This window comes from Arvicola amphibius, chromosome 11, assembly GCF_903992535.2.
Source record: "Arvicola amphibius chromosome 11, mArvAmp1.2, whole genome shotgun sequence".
Classification (NCBI taxonomy): domain Eukaryota; kingdom Metazoa; phylum Chordata; class Mammalia; order Rodentia; family Cricetidae; genus Arvicola; species Arvicola amphibius.
In genome coordinates, this window is record NC_052057.2 from 45,587,542 (window position 1) to 45,604,232 (window position 16,691).

At 41.2% G+C, this 16,691-nt stretch overlaps 1 protein-coding gene and 1 pseudogene across 1 annotated transcript in view; both read left to right on the forward strand.

Annotated features, from left to right (window-relative positions):
• Window positions 1–230: 230 nt before the first annotated feature.
• On the forward strand, window positions 231–5,723 carry LOC121677355 (annotated as a pseudogene).
• A 5,958-nt stretch (window positions 5,724–11,681) lies between these two features.
• LOC119826646 (translocation protein SEC62-like) overlaps window positions 11,682–16,691 on the forward strand; it is a 40,580-nt gene continuing 35,570 nt past the window's right edge. Inside the window, 1 exon segment of the mRNA XM_042055990.1 lies at window positions 11,682–11,966. Within this exon segment, the coding sequence (XP_041911924.1) occupies window positions 11,931–11,966 (36 nt within the window). The 5' untranslated portion in view covers window positions 11,682–11,930.

Here is a 16,691-nt window from a genome sequence, read left to right on the forward strand (position 1 = left end):
AATGCCCGAGAAGAAGCAGGATAAGGAAGATTTGTTTTTGCTTACAATTTGAGGGCAAACATTCCATCATGGTGGTAAGGCATTGCAGCAGGAGTGGGAGGCAAACCACACCCAAAGCATCAGCCGCCAGGAATCAGAAAGCAAGCAGAAGGCTGGGCCAGCCGATCACTCAGGCCACACACAGCTGATTTACTTCATCCAGAGAGGCTTTTCCTAATAAAAGTGCCGAAATGGTGCCACCAACTGGGGACAAAGTGATCAAGGACATGAGCCTGTGCGTACATTTCATGTTTGTACCACAACAACCTTCATAAAACTATAAAGTTCAAACCCCACACTCGGAACTGATTGCATTCTTGGTTTTAAAATCTTTGACAGGGAGACTAAAATTTAAAAAGTAACGATCAAATCTTTTCCCTAGGACAAATAAGAGTCCTAAACCTTCTGGACGAGCATGCCTACCCAATTTCTAAACATTTCTTCCTCTGAGATTAAAGGTGCGTGCCTCCACTCACTGGACTCTGTGGCTAACTAGTGGCTTAGCTCTGTACTCTGATATTCAGGCAATCTTTATTTGTTAGATTACAACCAAAATATCACTGCAGAAAGGGGATAAAATGGGCATACATTAAAAAATACATTTTTAAGTCAGTCAGGTTGTAATTCAGAGAAACCTTGAAAGGTGTCCGAGTGAAACCAGAGCTCATGCCTTTTGGAGGAAGGATATTCCACATGGTGGGAACAGTCTTTGAAACGGCTGACCTGGGAATGCAGTGTTTGCCTCATACACTGCACAGTATTTAGATTCTTGGTGTGAGAATCCTTGTCAACGCGCAGGACTGTCATCTTAGTATATGTAATTAAGATACTTTATCACAGCAGTAATGATGAAGGACATGTCGAGAGACAGCCCTCCATAAGACAGCTGGAAAGACATGAGTAGTACGAAGCAGTCGTCAACAGAGATTCCCGTGTTGACATTTCTTCAATAAACTATTCTATTTTCCCTTTGACTCTTGTGTTAGAGACATAACATTGAGAATGACTCTTAATTAACGTCACTGAGACTGTCATAGAGACTATGCGGGTAAGTCTCAAAGCAGTTACGTCCCTTATGTTAGTTCAAGTGACAGTTTTGACAGCTTTTCAGAGTCTGATTGGCTTTTTTCCTTTGTGGAATTCCTCATACTCTTTTGTATGCTTGTTCTACTTGACTGTATTTTTCCATAGTCTTACTGGTGATAATTTCTTTTATGAGTTGCCAGTTCATATCTTCCTTTGCTCATTTTATTTGGGTCTTGATATTTTTGCTTTTTTAAAAAGTTTGTGTCTTTGTAATTCATGGGAATTGTAATACTAGAACTGTCACTTTTCCCACAGGCTTTTAAAGAAACAGTGTTTTCATCGGGCCCTGAAAGTAATGAAAATGAAGTATGATAAAGACATAAAAATAGAAAAAGATAAAGGAAAATTTCTGAAAGTGGGAAAGAAGAAGATAAAAAGAGCAAGAAAGAAAATATAAAAGAAGAAAAGACAGAAAAGGAAAAAGAGAAAAAGAAAGATGTTGAAAAGGAAGAGTCCAAAAAGGTAAGTTTCCTGAAGTTAAATTAAAACTTTAAAAGTCACTGTGGGGGCTGGCAGTAGGCGCAGAGGCTGTTTTTTCTGGAGACCCACAGTCAGTTTCCAACACCCACGTGGAGGCTCATACCCTCTGTTAACTCCAGTTCCGGGGATATCTTCTGGCTCCCTTTTTCTTTTCTTTCATTTTATTGATATTTATTGAGCTCTACATTTTTCTCTGATCCCCTCCCTGTCTTCCTGCTCCCCTTTCAATCCTCCCACAAGGTCCTCATGCTCCCAATTTACTCAGGAGATCTTGTCTTGTTCTACTTTCTACTTCCCATGAAGATTATATCTATGTATGTCTCTCCTAGTGTCCGCATTGTTGTCTAAGTTCTCTGGGATTGTGGTTTGTAGGCTGGCTTTCTTGGCTTTATGTTTAAAAACCACCTATGAGTGAGTACATTTGATAATTTTCTTTCTGTGTCTGGGTTACCTCACTCAAAATAATGTTTTATAGCTCCATCCATTTTCCTGCAAAATTCAAGCTGCTGTTATTTTTTTCTGCTGTGTAAATGTACCATTGTGTAAATGTACCACATTTTTGTTATCCATTCTTCGGTCGAGGAGCATTTGAGTTGTTTCCAGGTTCTGGCTATGACAGACAAAGCTTCTGTGAACATAGTTGAGCACATTTCCTTGTGGCAAGATTGAGCGCCGTTTGGATATATACCCAAAAGTGGTATTACTGGGTCTTGAGGAAGGTTGTTTCCCAATTTTCTGAGAAATCACCACACTGACATCCAAAGGGGTTGTACCAGCTTGCATTCCCACCAGCGATGCAGAAGTGTTCCCTTTCCCCACAACCTTTCTAGCATAAGTTGCCATCAGTGTTTTTGATCTTGGCCATTCTTAGTGGTGTAAGATGGAATCTCCAGAGTTGTTTTGAATTGCATTTCTCTGATGACTAAGGATGTTGACCATTTCCTTAAGTGTCTTTCAGCCATTTCAGATTCCTCTCTTGAGAGATCTCTATTTAGGTCTGTACTCCATTTTTTTATTCGATTATGTGATCTTTTGGTGTCCAATTTCTCGAGTTCTTTGTATATGTTTTGGAGATCAGACCTCTGTCTGATGTGGGGTTAGTGAAGATCTTTTCCCATTCTGTAGGCTGTTGTTTTGTCTTGTTGGCCGTGTCCTTTGCTTTACAGAAGCTTTTCAGTTTTAGGAGGTCCTGCTTATTAATTGTTTCTCTCAGTGTCTGTGCTGCTGGGGTTCTATTTATGAAGTCGTTCCCTGTGCCAGTGCGTTCAAGTGTACTTCCCACTTTCTCTTCTATAAGGTTCAGTGTGGCTGGCTTTATGTTGAGGTCTTTAATCCATTTGGACTTGAGTTTTGTGCATGGTGATAGATATGGGTCTATTTTCATTCTTCTACATGGTGATATCCAGTTATGCCAGCACCACTTGTTAAATATGCTTTCTGTTTTCCATTTGATATATTTTGCTTCTTTATCAAAGATCAGGTGTTCGAAGACTTGTGACTGATAGCCGGGTCCTCTATTCGGTTCCATTGGTCATCCTTTGTGTTCTTATGCTAATACCAGGCTGTTTTCAGTACCGCAGCTCTGTAGCAGAGTTTGAAGTCAGGGATTGTGATGCCTCCAGAAGTTCTTTTATTTTTGGCTGTCCTGGGATTTTTCTTTTCCATATGAAGTAGAGTACCGTTCTCTTGAGTTATTTGAAGAATTTTGCTGGGATTTTGATGGGCATTGTGTTGGATCTGTTTCTGGCTCTCTTAAACGCTCTGCATGCACATGTTTTAGACAAAATGCAGGGAAAACATCCATACACAAATTAAAAAAGTAAAAATCATTTGTACATGTGATTTTTTAATTGGCCTATAATCATAAACCTTTTACAGCCGCATGAGGTAACTGTAGGGCTATCTGTAAATACAGATCTTAAGGATTTTTATTAATGTTGAAATCGTCAGATTTCTCCCCTCATTAATGTTACAGTGTTTGCTGTCTGAAGCATTTATTCCATTCACCTGTCTGTTCATAGGAGGAAACTTCAGGAACTCCAAATAAGAAGGACACTAAGAGAAAATTGAAACTTGAGCCACATAATGATCAAGTTTTTCTGGATGGAGATGAGGTGAGATTAGAATATTGGGTTTGAGTATGATAGAACACACCAGTTTTTCATAGAAAATCTTAGAAATATATTTGATACCATCACTATGAAAAGAAATAACTTAGAAAAATCTAATACTAAATTTAAGTACATGAAAGTAACTTTCAAAATATTCCCTTTTCAAATCTACTTTTATAAGAAGTTAGAATCAGATTTGACTTGCTATGTGTGATGTGAAACCTGAAATTACGATCGCTTACTATAGAACAGATGCTGGTGTCTTTCTCATTAGTGTAGTCTAGGGCTGAGCAGCACAGGCATGGAGCTCCATGGCGGGCCTGAGAGCCTCCTTTCTTTTTGCCCCGTGTTAGAATCTTTCAGCCAAGGTGCCTCATGATCCATGAAGACCATCACCCCTAAAACTACATCCACAGAGAAAAGGAATGAGAGGCACGTTTATTCCTTTTCAGCAAACCATCTTATGGACGCACACTTGGATTTACTGAGCAGCTTCTGTAAAGCAAAGGACACTGTCACTAAGACAAAAAGGCAGCCTACTGACTGGGAAAAGATCTTCACCAACCCCGCAACAGACAAAGGTCTGATCTCCAAAATATATAAGGAACTCAAGAGACTAGACTTTAAAATGCCAATTAACACAATTAAAAACTGGGGCACTGAACTGAACAGAGAATTCTCAACAGAAGAAGTTCAAATGGCCAAAAGACACTTAAGGGCATGCTCAACCTCCTTAGCGATCAGGGAAATGCAAATCAAAACAACTTTGAGATACCATCTTTCACCTGTCAGAGTGGCTAAAATCAAAAACACCAATGATAGCCTTTGCTGGAGAGGTTGTGGAGTAAGGGGTACACTCATCTATTGCTAGTGGGAATGCACACTTGTGCAACCACTTTGGAAAGCAGTGTGGCAGTTTCTCAGGAAATTCGTGATCAACCTACCCCAGGACCCAGCAATTCCACTCTATCATATTACAAAAGCATTTGTTCAGCTATGTTCATAGCAGCATTATTTGTAATAGCCAGAACCTGGAAACAACCTAGATGCCCTTCAGTGGAAGAATGGATGAAGAATTTGTGGAATATACATATATATATACATATATATATATATATATATATATTAGAGTACTACTAAGAGGTAAAACACAATGACATCTTGAATTTTGCATGCAAATGGATGCAAATAGAAAACACCATCCTGAGTGAGGTAACCCAGGCCTAAAAAGATGAACATGGGATGTACTCATTCATAATTGGTTTCTAGCCATAAATAAAGGACATCGAGCCTATAATTCGTGATCCTAGAGAAGCTAAATAAGAAGGTGAATCCAAAGAAAAACATATAGTTACCCTCTTGGATATTGGAAGTAGACAAGATTGCTGGGGAAAAATTGGGAACTTGGGGGTGGGGTGGGATGGGGGTAAGGGGAGATGGGGAGAGAAAAGTATGAAAGGGGAGGATGGGGAGAGCTTGGGGGAATGGGATGGTTGGGATGTAGGAAGGATGGATGTGGGAACGGGGAAGTATATATCTTAATTAAGGGAGCCATTTTAGGGTTGGCAGAGACTTGACTCTAGAGGGCTTCCCAGGTTTCCAGGGAGATGCCCCCAGCTAGTTCCTTGTGCAACTGAAGAGAGGGAGCCGGAAATGGCCAGATCCTATAGCCGTACTAATGAATATCTTGCATATCACCATAGAACCTTCATCTGGCGATGGATGGAGATAGAGACAGAGCCCCACATTGGGGCACCCGACTGACCTCCCAAGGTCCAAATGAGGAGCAAAAGGAGGGAGATCATGAGCAAGGAAGTCAGGACCACGAGGGGTGCACCCACCCACCGAGATGGTGGGGCTGATCGAATCGGAGCTTACCGAGGCCAGTCGGACTGGGACAGAAAACGCACGGGATAAAACCGGACTCCCTGAACATGGCGGACAATGAGGGCAGCTGAGAAGCCAAGGACAGTGGCACTGGATTTTGATCCTACTACATACACTGGCTTTGGGAGGGTGGCTAGCCTGTTTGGATGCTCACCTTCCTAGACCTGGATGGAGGGGGGAGGACCTTGGAATTCCCACAGGGTAAGGAACCCTTACAGCTCTTCGGACAGGAGAGGGAGGGGGAGTGGAGTGGGGAGGTAAATGGGAGGTGGTGAGGAGGCAGAAATTTTTAATAATAATAATAATAATAATAATAATAATAATAATAATAAACAATGAAGCACTGATACATTCTATGATTACCTGAAATAAAGTCTTCAAAATGCACTTTTTATACTGAGGGTTTAATTTGCCCAGTCAAAATGCAGAGTTTCTATTATCATAGAGAGAAGCAGCAGAATGGTTCATGGGAATCACCTACTGGTTTCTGGCTCTTCAACAGTGTTTCATCAGACTCAGCTCCTGAGAGGCCTGAAATTTTCAACATTGCTAATGCTTTGTTCAAGGACATAGTTCCATTCTATGTTTTGTAGTGGGATTTATGTGGTGATGGCCTTGCATGAAGGCTGTTATGGTAGTCACTTGACTACTACAAAAATAGTAACTATGTCTTTGCAGCTGAACTGATGTGAATTTCAAGACATAGTCTTTCTTAATTCACTGATACCGATTACCAAATATGTAAAAAGCAGTGGCTTCTAGGGCTCTCTGTTTGAAATTCTGCAATGGGAAGAGCTTAGATATCCTGAGTTAAGTGCTGAGTACATCAGTATGTGCCAGACGCTTGGCAGATGCTGGAAATGGTGTAGTAAAATACAGCGCAATCCTCTGTAAAGAATTTTAGAGTCTGCTAAAGACATAGGCACCTATACATCTTTCTGTATTCTGTATAAGGTAGTAAGCATTGCTGGTTACCAGTTAGGTAGGCTTAATTTAGTCAGGAAGGATAAGGAGAGTCTGGAGACGGTAGACACCTGACGTAAGTCTTCAGAGCCCACTGGCAGATTGCCCAGTGTACCAGCAAGGAATTATAGGTGTGTCCTGGAGTAAGAAGGCTGAACAAAAGGTGAATGCTTGTTATCTTGAAAAGGTTAAGTATTTACACACATACCCACACACTCAAGAAACACCATGTCTCTGGACTTTTAAAATTAGAAAATGTCTCCTTTTAAAACATAGCGGTTTAGGGTTTTATTTACTGGTGAGTAACAAAACTAATGTTTGTGAATCTAATTCCCAGGGAATATGTAAACAGTATAATAAAGATTGAGTTGGAATCCCAAGTGTTAGAAATATAAATAGATCAGAATAAAAACCATAAAAAGTTTGTTCAAAATAGAACTTGGAAATGGAAGAATGCTGTACTTTACAGAAACTGAGAACTCAAACTCAGAGCCTTTTAATGACTGAGTGTAGTTCTGATCTTGAAAGGAAAAAGTTCTTTGGGTGTTAGGAGGTTGGGGTGCCTTCGAGGAGCTACAGTGTGGAACAAACTTGACTACAATATGACCGTAGAACTTTTAAGCACCGAGGTTTCTTGATTCTTCTAGGTTTATGTGTAGATCTATGACCCAGTTCACATTAAAACATTTGTCATAGGATTAATTCTTGGGGTAAGTAGGCAGGTATAAGTAGCTTTTCAGTGTAATCAAGAGTTTAGAGGGCAAAGTGTAGCACCCCAAAGGTAAATATTTCTAAATTTAATACAAAGTAAGAACTGTTTAAGAAGATACTTTACATAAAATGAGAATATAAGTAATAAGCTAAAATTGTTTGTAACAACTAAAGCAAATATTGTTAAGAGATTAACATGGTAGAGCAGCCTGGTTAAATAGAGACAGATGTAGCCACACATAGGAGGAAACACAGGACCAGTCTTTTGAGTAAGACTCAGTTTTAACAGTGAAGTAGAGAGGACTAAGGTTACAAAAGGTATCAGTGAAGGTGCGAGCGGAGGGAGGACACACTCCAACAATTGATGGTGTGTGTGTGTATGTGTGTGTGTGTGTGTGTGTGTGTGTGTGTATGCACATCAGGCAGTTTGACAATACTTTTCAAATTGTAGGTGTCAATACCTTGACCCTGTAAGTTGTTGTACTCTTTTAGGGATCACACCATCTGCAAAAACTGAGACTTGGATGTCTAACTTCGAATCTCCATCCTTTTTATTTCTTTTTCTTGTCTTATTGTTTTAGATAAGACTTTGAGCGCACTCAACACTCTTAGTACCTAAAAATGACAATCCTCCTCGGTGCTCACCAAGTGTGTTGGGGGTGTGGGAGCAACCTCAGCACTCAGATCTGTAAGGTAGAGGATCTGTCTTTGTATTATCAAAGGCTCCTGAGTATTTGTCAAGCTGCTGCCAATATTGGGGTATTCATCATCTGTTCTTGGAGATGTACTTTCAATTCAATTGGCAGTTAGTCCACATATCTTGTAGATTTTTGTCTTATGAATACACACATTGAAGTGGTATGCAGTCATCAGTGTGTGTTGCCTCTCTCTGTGCCAATGATTGCCTTGTTTTAAGGGTCGTTCTCCAAATAATGATATATGTGTCCTGACTTCTTTTGATTAGTGTTTTCCTAGAATGTCTTTCCCACACTTTTACTTCTAACATAAATTATCACTATAGTTTTAAGTGAGCTTCTCTCTCTTTTTTTGAAACAAAGTTTTCATTTATTAAATAAAATGTGTATACACACTCAGAGAACAAAGTGTGGATGTAAGGGAAGTACAGCTTAAGTGCTTTGGTGGTAGTTTCTGTTGTTTGTTTGTTTTGGGGGAAGATGGGAAGTTGGGGAGGGACTTAGAGGAAAAAGAAGAAGAGGGAGGAGAAACTGTGGTTGACGTGTAAAAACATAATTTATCCATAATAAATGGATAAGTAGTTTCTGATACATAGCACACCTTTGGGTCATGGCTGTTTCATTTTTTTTTTTACTACAACCTGTGAACCCCTGTCTTTTGCTAATATATTTACAGTTACTGTAATTGGGGACTTAGTGATGGAGCACATGAGCCTGTGAACACATTTCACATTGGTACCACAACACCCTTCATAAAACTATAAAGTTCAGACCCCGCACTCAGAACTGATTGCACTCTTTTTTCAAAATCTTTGAAGGGAAATTACAGGTTAAAAAGTAACTTAATCCCTTCTGGACAAGCATGCCTACCCAATTTCTAAACATTTCTTCCTCTGTTAGTGAAGAATAACATGAAACAGGCATGAGGTGTGTAGACGATTATTCTATACTCCTGCATAGGGATCCATCCCCTCCTTAGCCCTGTTGGCAACTAAGTTATGGAAGTCAGAATTTAAACAGGGTCAATAGAGCTGCCTTCCTTCTCGAGGCTCTAGGAGAGAAGTCATTCCCATACCTGTTTCATTTTCTAGAAGTTGTCTACATTCACCTTGGTTTGTGGCCCAGCATTACCCCACCTTCTGACACAACTTTCACATCTCCTTGTCTGCTTCTGGTTGCCCTCTCATGGGGGTATTTGTTAGTTACTCTCTGCAAGATCCAGGGCAACTTCCTCGCCGCTAGTCCTTAACTTAGTCGTATTGATAAAGACTCTTTTACAACAGAAGACAGCATAGTCACAGGCTGTAGCAACTGGAAAGTCTTTCAAGAATCATTATCATTGCGAGTCAGAGCCAGGAGGAATCTCTGTGGGTTTGAGGCCAGCCTGGTCTACAGTGTGTGTTCCGGGACAGCCAGAGCCACACAGAGAAACTCTGTCTTAAAAACAAAAACAAAAACAAAAACCCATCAGCACACCCACTTAACATTTCACAGTGACGCTGCAAAGTGGCCAGCTTTTTCCAAGCAATATGTAAATTTAGGGCAGCATTAGTCAAATTACCAGGTAAATGTGTAAAAAAGTTGAAAATGTTAGTTTTAATCAACAGAAAAATAAAGCTCCTCTCATATAACTAAATCAGCTCTGGGAAAGATGCCCAAATGAGTGCAATATTTAGAAGAGTTGAAGATTTTTGCAATAAACACTAGGATGGGATTAGGCAGTGAGATAGCACTTCATATCAGACACCTAGAAAAGTTGGGCAGAAGAAAGTCACATCATAAATCTATGATGAAATAAATTCACTTTCTGCACACACACACACACACACGTTCTATCAATCCTGTTCTCTAGAGAACCCTGACTAATGCACAGCCCAAGAAAGAGGGTTGTGCTGCAGCCAGCAAAGCTAAAGGGGTGGGGCTGTCTAAGTCAGCCCTTTGACGTTAGACACAGCTACAGGATTTGGAGTTTGGGGGTTTTGGTCTTGCTTTGATCCAGTATTTCCTCACCGTCCTCTATTATTTTACCATGCGTTTTGGAAGGGTAATGTATAACTGTGCAATTGTATATCAGAAGTATGTAGTTTGATTTTTTTACAGGGGGATTACAGTTAAGAGAGTACTGTGACATTGTTCAGACTGAAAGACTAGGGGGACTTTTGGAGTTGAACTAAATGCATTTTTTTCATTCTGATATGTTGGCCACAAGCCAACAGGAACAGGTATGGAATGTGGCTGTCTGAATGAGAATGACTCTCATAGTTGACCCCCAGTTCATAGAACTATGTGGGAAGGATTGGGAGGTGTGGCATTGTTGGAAGAGGCGTGACTGTCAGCTCTCTTTCTGCCTCAGTGTTTCAAGATGTGAGCTCTCAACTGTTGCTCCCGCATCATGCCTGTTTCCTGCTGCCGTGCTCCCTGCCATGACCATCATGGACTCATCCTCTGAAACTGTCAGTCCCGTTTAGAGCTTTCTTCTGGAAGTTTGTCTTGGGCATAGTGTCTCCTCACAGCAATAGAAAAAATAGAAAAGTAACAAAGACAAGATGCAATCTCATTTTTTTTTTTTTGATACAGCGTTTCTCTGTATCTTGGATCCTGTCCTGGATTTACAGATCAACTGACCTATAGAAACATTCCAGTGCCTTCCACATAAAACAGCACAGAACAGAATCATCATTGGGTAGGAAGGACTAGACAAATCAAAACATAATTTATGTTCTAAGTTGTGGGCTAATTGGTGAGAAGTCCTTAATTTTCCTGCTCCCTGACAGCACATAACCAAATTACAGACCACAGTGGGAAGGAAAAGAAATGACTGCCTTCAGAGTAGAATTGAATGGTTAAAAAATAAAATAAAAGAGACCTTTAACTATCTTACTTTACAAAAGGATCAGGCATCAAGCTGCTGCAATTCACCTTAATTACATATCAATCATTATATTGGACATATGAAATCGAGACTTCGAGGATTTTGAAATACTGTGTTTACAGTGTAAAAGTGAAAAAGCAGACCACCATATTGCATGATGCTTGGGACCAGAGAAAATGGGTAAAGTCAACATACACGCATCAGGAGTACACATTAAGTGGGAATAAACGACTACAGAAAATTAAAATGGTTAACAGACCTGAGGGCAGAATTCAACTTTACTGTCTATATCTTGTCTGTATTCCCAACTTTCTACAGCTACAACGGTCTAAAATTCCCACAGTGTCATGGGAACTTGCATCTAAGCGCTATCAATTTGACCACTTCTCTCTGGTCTTGAAGGCTCTAAAATAATAAGTCACCTAGTAAACAAATGCCAGACTTGAAGTGGCCTGCAGTTTCCTTCATCCCAAATCAGCCTTGCTCTTTCCATCTTAACTGCCCTGGGCTCTTCCTGCCTTCTGGATTCTGAAGATGACTTCTGAGCAGGCTCCTAGGGGAGTGGAACACATCCCAAGCTTTGGGAAGGCAGCTGTGTAACCAACCCCTCACAGGGAGAAAGTGCTGGTGACTGAGGGTCCCAACCATGCATCACTAAATGCGCTTCTAGCTGACTCCGCCGCTGTCTTTCATCTTCTACGTGGAACCTCACGGAACTGAGAGAGGCGCGGCGGGGCTCGCTGGGGCAGGAAGCGCCACAAGGGATGCCATGCGACCCCGCGGTCCAGTGTCTTCCCCGGAATGGCCTCACCCCGGCGAAGGGGACTCTGAGGGCTGGGACCCGGGAACCTGCCGGGTGTCTCGGACGCCCAGTCAGGGCTGAGAGCCGGGGCTCATCGCAGCCTGCCTTCCCCCGACCCACTCAGGGACCGCCTCCCCCTCCGCCGCCCTGGGCGAGCACGGAGCCCTAAGCGACCAAAGAGCCTCCCGCAGCCCTGAGCCCGTGGCAAGTTTCGTAACTGGCCGCGAGCCGTCGGGCTCTCGCGAGATTTATTCCGCTTGCTCCCTGTCCCGACTTCACGTCAGATGGCGGGACCCAGGAGACTCAAGAAGCGGATCCAGGTAGCTCGGCGGAGCCGTGGGTCGGGGGCCTGGGCGCGCCTGGAGGCAGAGGGAGCGGGGAAGACGTCCGAGCGGCCGGAAGGGGCGGAAGGCGGCTGGATGTCTCGGCGGGCCTGTGGCGGGGCTGTGCTGCCGGCCACTCGGCTGCGGGGTCTGTGGGGTGGCGGGGAAGGAAGGGAGGGAGGAGCGGCGCTCGGAACCCCGCGCCCGGTGCTTCCTGAGGCGAGGCCGGCCTCCTCCCGAGCGCGGACGCGGGGCTCTGGGCCTCCTGTCCCTTCCCTGTTCTTCCTGGCGCTGCCGAAATTAAGGCCACGGTGGCTGGGGTGGGAGGCGGAGGGCGGACCTGAGGGCCGAGCTGCTGCTTTGTGCTCCGGGTCACCTGTCCCTGACCCGGCCTGTGGGCTCCCTGTCCAGATGTTAGGTGGCTTTGGCCCTCCCCTCCCTCTCAGGAGTTCTTTAAACCGCACAGCCTACTTGACACTTGCAGGCTTTCTTCCAGGCTACGCGATGTAAACAAACCCAGCCTGGTTGGTGCTGAGTTGAGCTGGTGGCACCTTTCCTATGCCAGCTCGGCAGCCTCCTCCCTGCATACCATGCCCCTCAGCCTGCAAGGATGGATGTCATCTGTGCATCTCTTCCCCGCAGTTCTCTCCCAGTTGTACGTTCTTTGTTGAACATCCATAAGGGTGAAATATCGATGTGACAGACGAGTGGCTCACGGCCTCACCCAGAAACCCAAAGGTGTAATAAGTTGATGGTATGTGCTGAATTGTTAATAAACCAGTCACAAGCTGTCTCACTCTTGTCTTTCTGTTCCTCGCTCAAGGTGGCTTTTCTTTTTTCATTTTATATCTATTTGTAAAGTTTTATTGATTAACTAACCTACGGGTCTTTTGAACTATGTAAGTTAAAGTTTAAACCTTTTAAAAATACTGTGGGAAAGATACTAACCCTCAGTAAGTGGAATTTGGCTGCCGTAACAGTAATTTTGAACAGGGTACAGAAGGGAATTAGAGACTATTCCAACTTCACATAGGTCTTTACACCAAAGTGTCAAGAAACAGCAGTTTCTAATTATGCTATCCCTAGGCTTTTGAAATTTAGTATCATGGTTTAACATGGATAGTTATTGTATTACAGTTTGTTTTGAAGTTGTTGAAGTTGTACCTCCTGTACTGCCTATATTTACCCCTGGCAGTACAAATCTGTACTTTTTTGCTCCTTAATACACATTATTTTACAGTTTTATCTGCTCTTCAATATTGTCATAAAGGTAATAATGTGCTTTTTAAATGGATGCTCATATTTCAGTGATGAACTTAGGTTAAGTAGCAAGTAGCACGGTGAAGAGGCTTTATAGTCCTCTAAGGTGGGGGCTACTCAAGACATCGTGGACTTGTTTGTACTCCAGCTCCACTAGTTAGCAAGGGCTTGTAAGTTTTGTTTTTTTTTTTAGCTTCCACTTCTGCTTTTGCAGGAATTGTTTATCTTAAGAAAACATTTTTTAGAGTTGTAGAGTTGATATGAAAACATTAAGTAAATGAATGACTTATTAAAAGTTATTAAAAATGCTTGGTACATAACCTCTTTCTTGCCCTCCTTCACCAGAATAAAGAAATTGGGTTAGGTTATATTGATTTTTGTTTATCACTCCTTACTACTAAACTTAAATATAATTAGCAGCCACCTATTTGGTAAATTAACCACTAGGCTGTAAATTATATGAAATATGGCTATTTAGTTTGTTTGAGACTCTAGTTATTAAAAGTCAGCTTGGTATTATGAAATTAAATTTTTTCTTATTCTGTACATTAATTTCTATATGGCAGTATAGAATGTTTGTGGGAGATCTGACAGTACCATTGTTATACAGCCCCAATAATTTTTAATGCTTATCTTTTGCTTATGTGTGGTTATGTGCACAGGAGTCCAGGTGCCAGTGCAGGCCAGGAAGGGGTGTCAGCTCCTATGGAGCTAGAGTTACAGGCCTCCTGACAGTGGGTGCTAGCATCCAAGCTGATGTCTTCTGGAAAAGATGTATGTGCTTAACACTGAGACATTGTTTCGGCCTCTTCCAACTCTTCAAGGAGGGCATTCCTCAGTTCTTTTATTCTTGTCAAGAATCAAAAGCTCTCACATTGGCATTACTTGAGATTAAAAGATCAAGTGTAATGACTAAATTCAGAGTTTGTTACAGGAAAAAGCATTTGCACACTAATTGTTTCCTGTTGTTACTTGACGGTTTTGTTTAGAAATGATTTTTAAATAGATTCTATTGATCTTGAATTACAGTCACTTTGTTGGGAGGGGAGGGATGTTTGATATAAACACTTAGGTTGAGAGTTTTGTTTTGTTTTATATTTGTAGCCAATTCATTCTTTTTTTCAGGACAGAACAACTTTAAAATCTAGTGCCCCATCAGAGTTGGAAGCATGGGAATTGTATTCACATTTCTTTCTTGGACTCAGATCAGGTCACTTAAACTGTGAAGTGAGCTTATATGTTAATTGACATAGTGCTGTAGAATTTGAACAACTGAGATTCTCTAATGAAAGTGATGTTAAGCCAAACTAATGAAATATTTAAAATTAAAACAAAAACTCATTTTTAGGAAATACCGTGACTTTATAGATGAACAAGGCACTAGAAGCATTGATTTAGAATTCTAGTATCATGAGGTTTAAAAATGGAAAAGGATCTGATACAACTTATTCGGAATTCTCTGTCCTCAATTTAGTCTCAGGAGATGACATGGCTCGGGGCAGAGGCATGTGCCTGATGGCTTGAGTTTGATCCCACAAGGTGGCAAGAGAAAACTGATCTCTAGAATTGTCCTGACTTCTACCTGCACATGCTCTCTCTCTCTCTCTCTCTCTCTCTCTCTCTCTCTCTCTCTCTCTCTCTCTCCCTCTCTCTCTCTCTCTCTCTGTCTCTCTCTCTCTCGCTCGCTCACTCGCTCTCTCTTTCTCTCTCACATGTCACACACACACTCACAGAGAGAGTGAGAGACAGAGACAGAGACAGAGAGAGACAGAGAGAGAGAGAAATACATTCAGTCCAGTAGGCTTGGAGCTTACTGATCTCACCCTCATTTTACTGACAAACTGATGTCCAATGAGGTTGTTTGACTTGAACTAGGATTGCCTTTTAAGTTAGTAAAATTAGATTAGAGTAATCATCTAATTCCCATTTTATCATTGATTAAAAAATAAGTTTTGAAATACTTTAATCCCAAACTGTTTTGCATACATATGCTTAATTTTGTGTATACCTGTGTATCTTTGTGGAGATATGTGCACCTTTTTGCACCTGAGGACAGAAAAGGGCATCAGATCTGGAACTAGAGTTACAGGCAGTGGTGGCCACCCAGGACAGGTGCTGGGAAGAATGCTAGTGTGTGTCTTAACCACGGGGCTATCTCTCCAGTCCCCCAAATTCAGAATATAAAATATTTTAGCAAAGATTTAGTGTCACTTATTCCTGCTCAGAGAATCATTCCATCTAGTATTCTGCTTGTATATAGAAACTAGCTCAACTTTGAAATCTTCAGGTGACTTCTGTATCTTAGAACTTGTATAACCTCCGTAAATTATTTTTGTTCTGCCCATCTGTTTCCCTGGCAGTAAAATCCTGACTTACCATGGATTTATATGCCTCGTTTCAGGAAAGAGAAGAAAAATGTTTGGAACTGTTCAGCCAGACTCCAGGTCTGACTTCTTAGGACCTTCTAAAGGGAATGAAAGACCCTCTAAATCCAATCCTCAGTCTGAAACTTCATCCTCTCCCCCACTGCAACATCCACGGTTAATAAAGAATTTTGCAGTATCTAGCAAACCTGTTGCCACAGGAACTATACAAGAAGCAAATTGGGAGGGTACTGCTATTGTTAGCTTACAGAGCTCTATGACTTTAAGCAAATAATTTAAGATCCCCTCTAGTTTTCAGAATATCTTCTATTAACCTGTTTGCATTTTCTATAATGCAAATTGCTGATGCTACTGTCTTAAGGCAGTCTTTCTGATACTAAAACCCCAGCAGGTGCTCCAAATGATACATTTTCATGAAGAGCTGTCTGCAGTAACTAGTATGAGGTACTGATACTTTAGGAGAGTACTAGTAGACAATTGAATTCTGTATCCACTTGAAAAAGTTCTTCAGTTGTTACCTTTTCTGATTCTTTCTGTCTTGTTTTTTTTTTTTTTTTTTTGGTGTTTAGTAGTGCCTTTACCAAGGAACATATAGAGTTGGGGGAAGGTTGATTAACTTCATTGTTAAAGTGAAATGTAAAGAATTTTTCAGATACTTACTCTGACTTACTATTACATAATCAACTTTCCTGGGTTTTTATGTCTTGATATTTAACCAGTCAGGAAAATAAATCATTTATCTGTGCTAATGGTTTAATTGAAGGTTCATATATGATGCCCAAAAAGTCATGATTGTTCTCTAGAATCACATTTTTTTTACACATTTTCTGTTTTTGAAAACTTAAAAGAAAATACTTTGAGCATATTCACCCAAGTCCTCCAAGATCCCTTCCTACCGCCCTGCCTACCCAACTTTGGTTTCTGTTTTACTGTTTAACATAGAAATCTGATACTTAGTATCTACTCATTTCATTTACTCTTTACTATTAATCCTATGTACTCTACATTTGAAATATTTCAAATAGGTATATTTCCTTCTGATTCTTAGACTAGTATCACATCACATTTATTTGAGTCT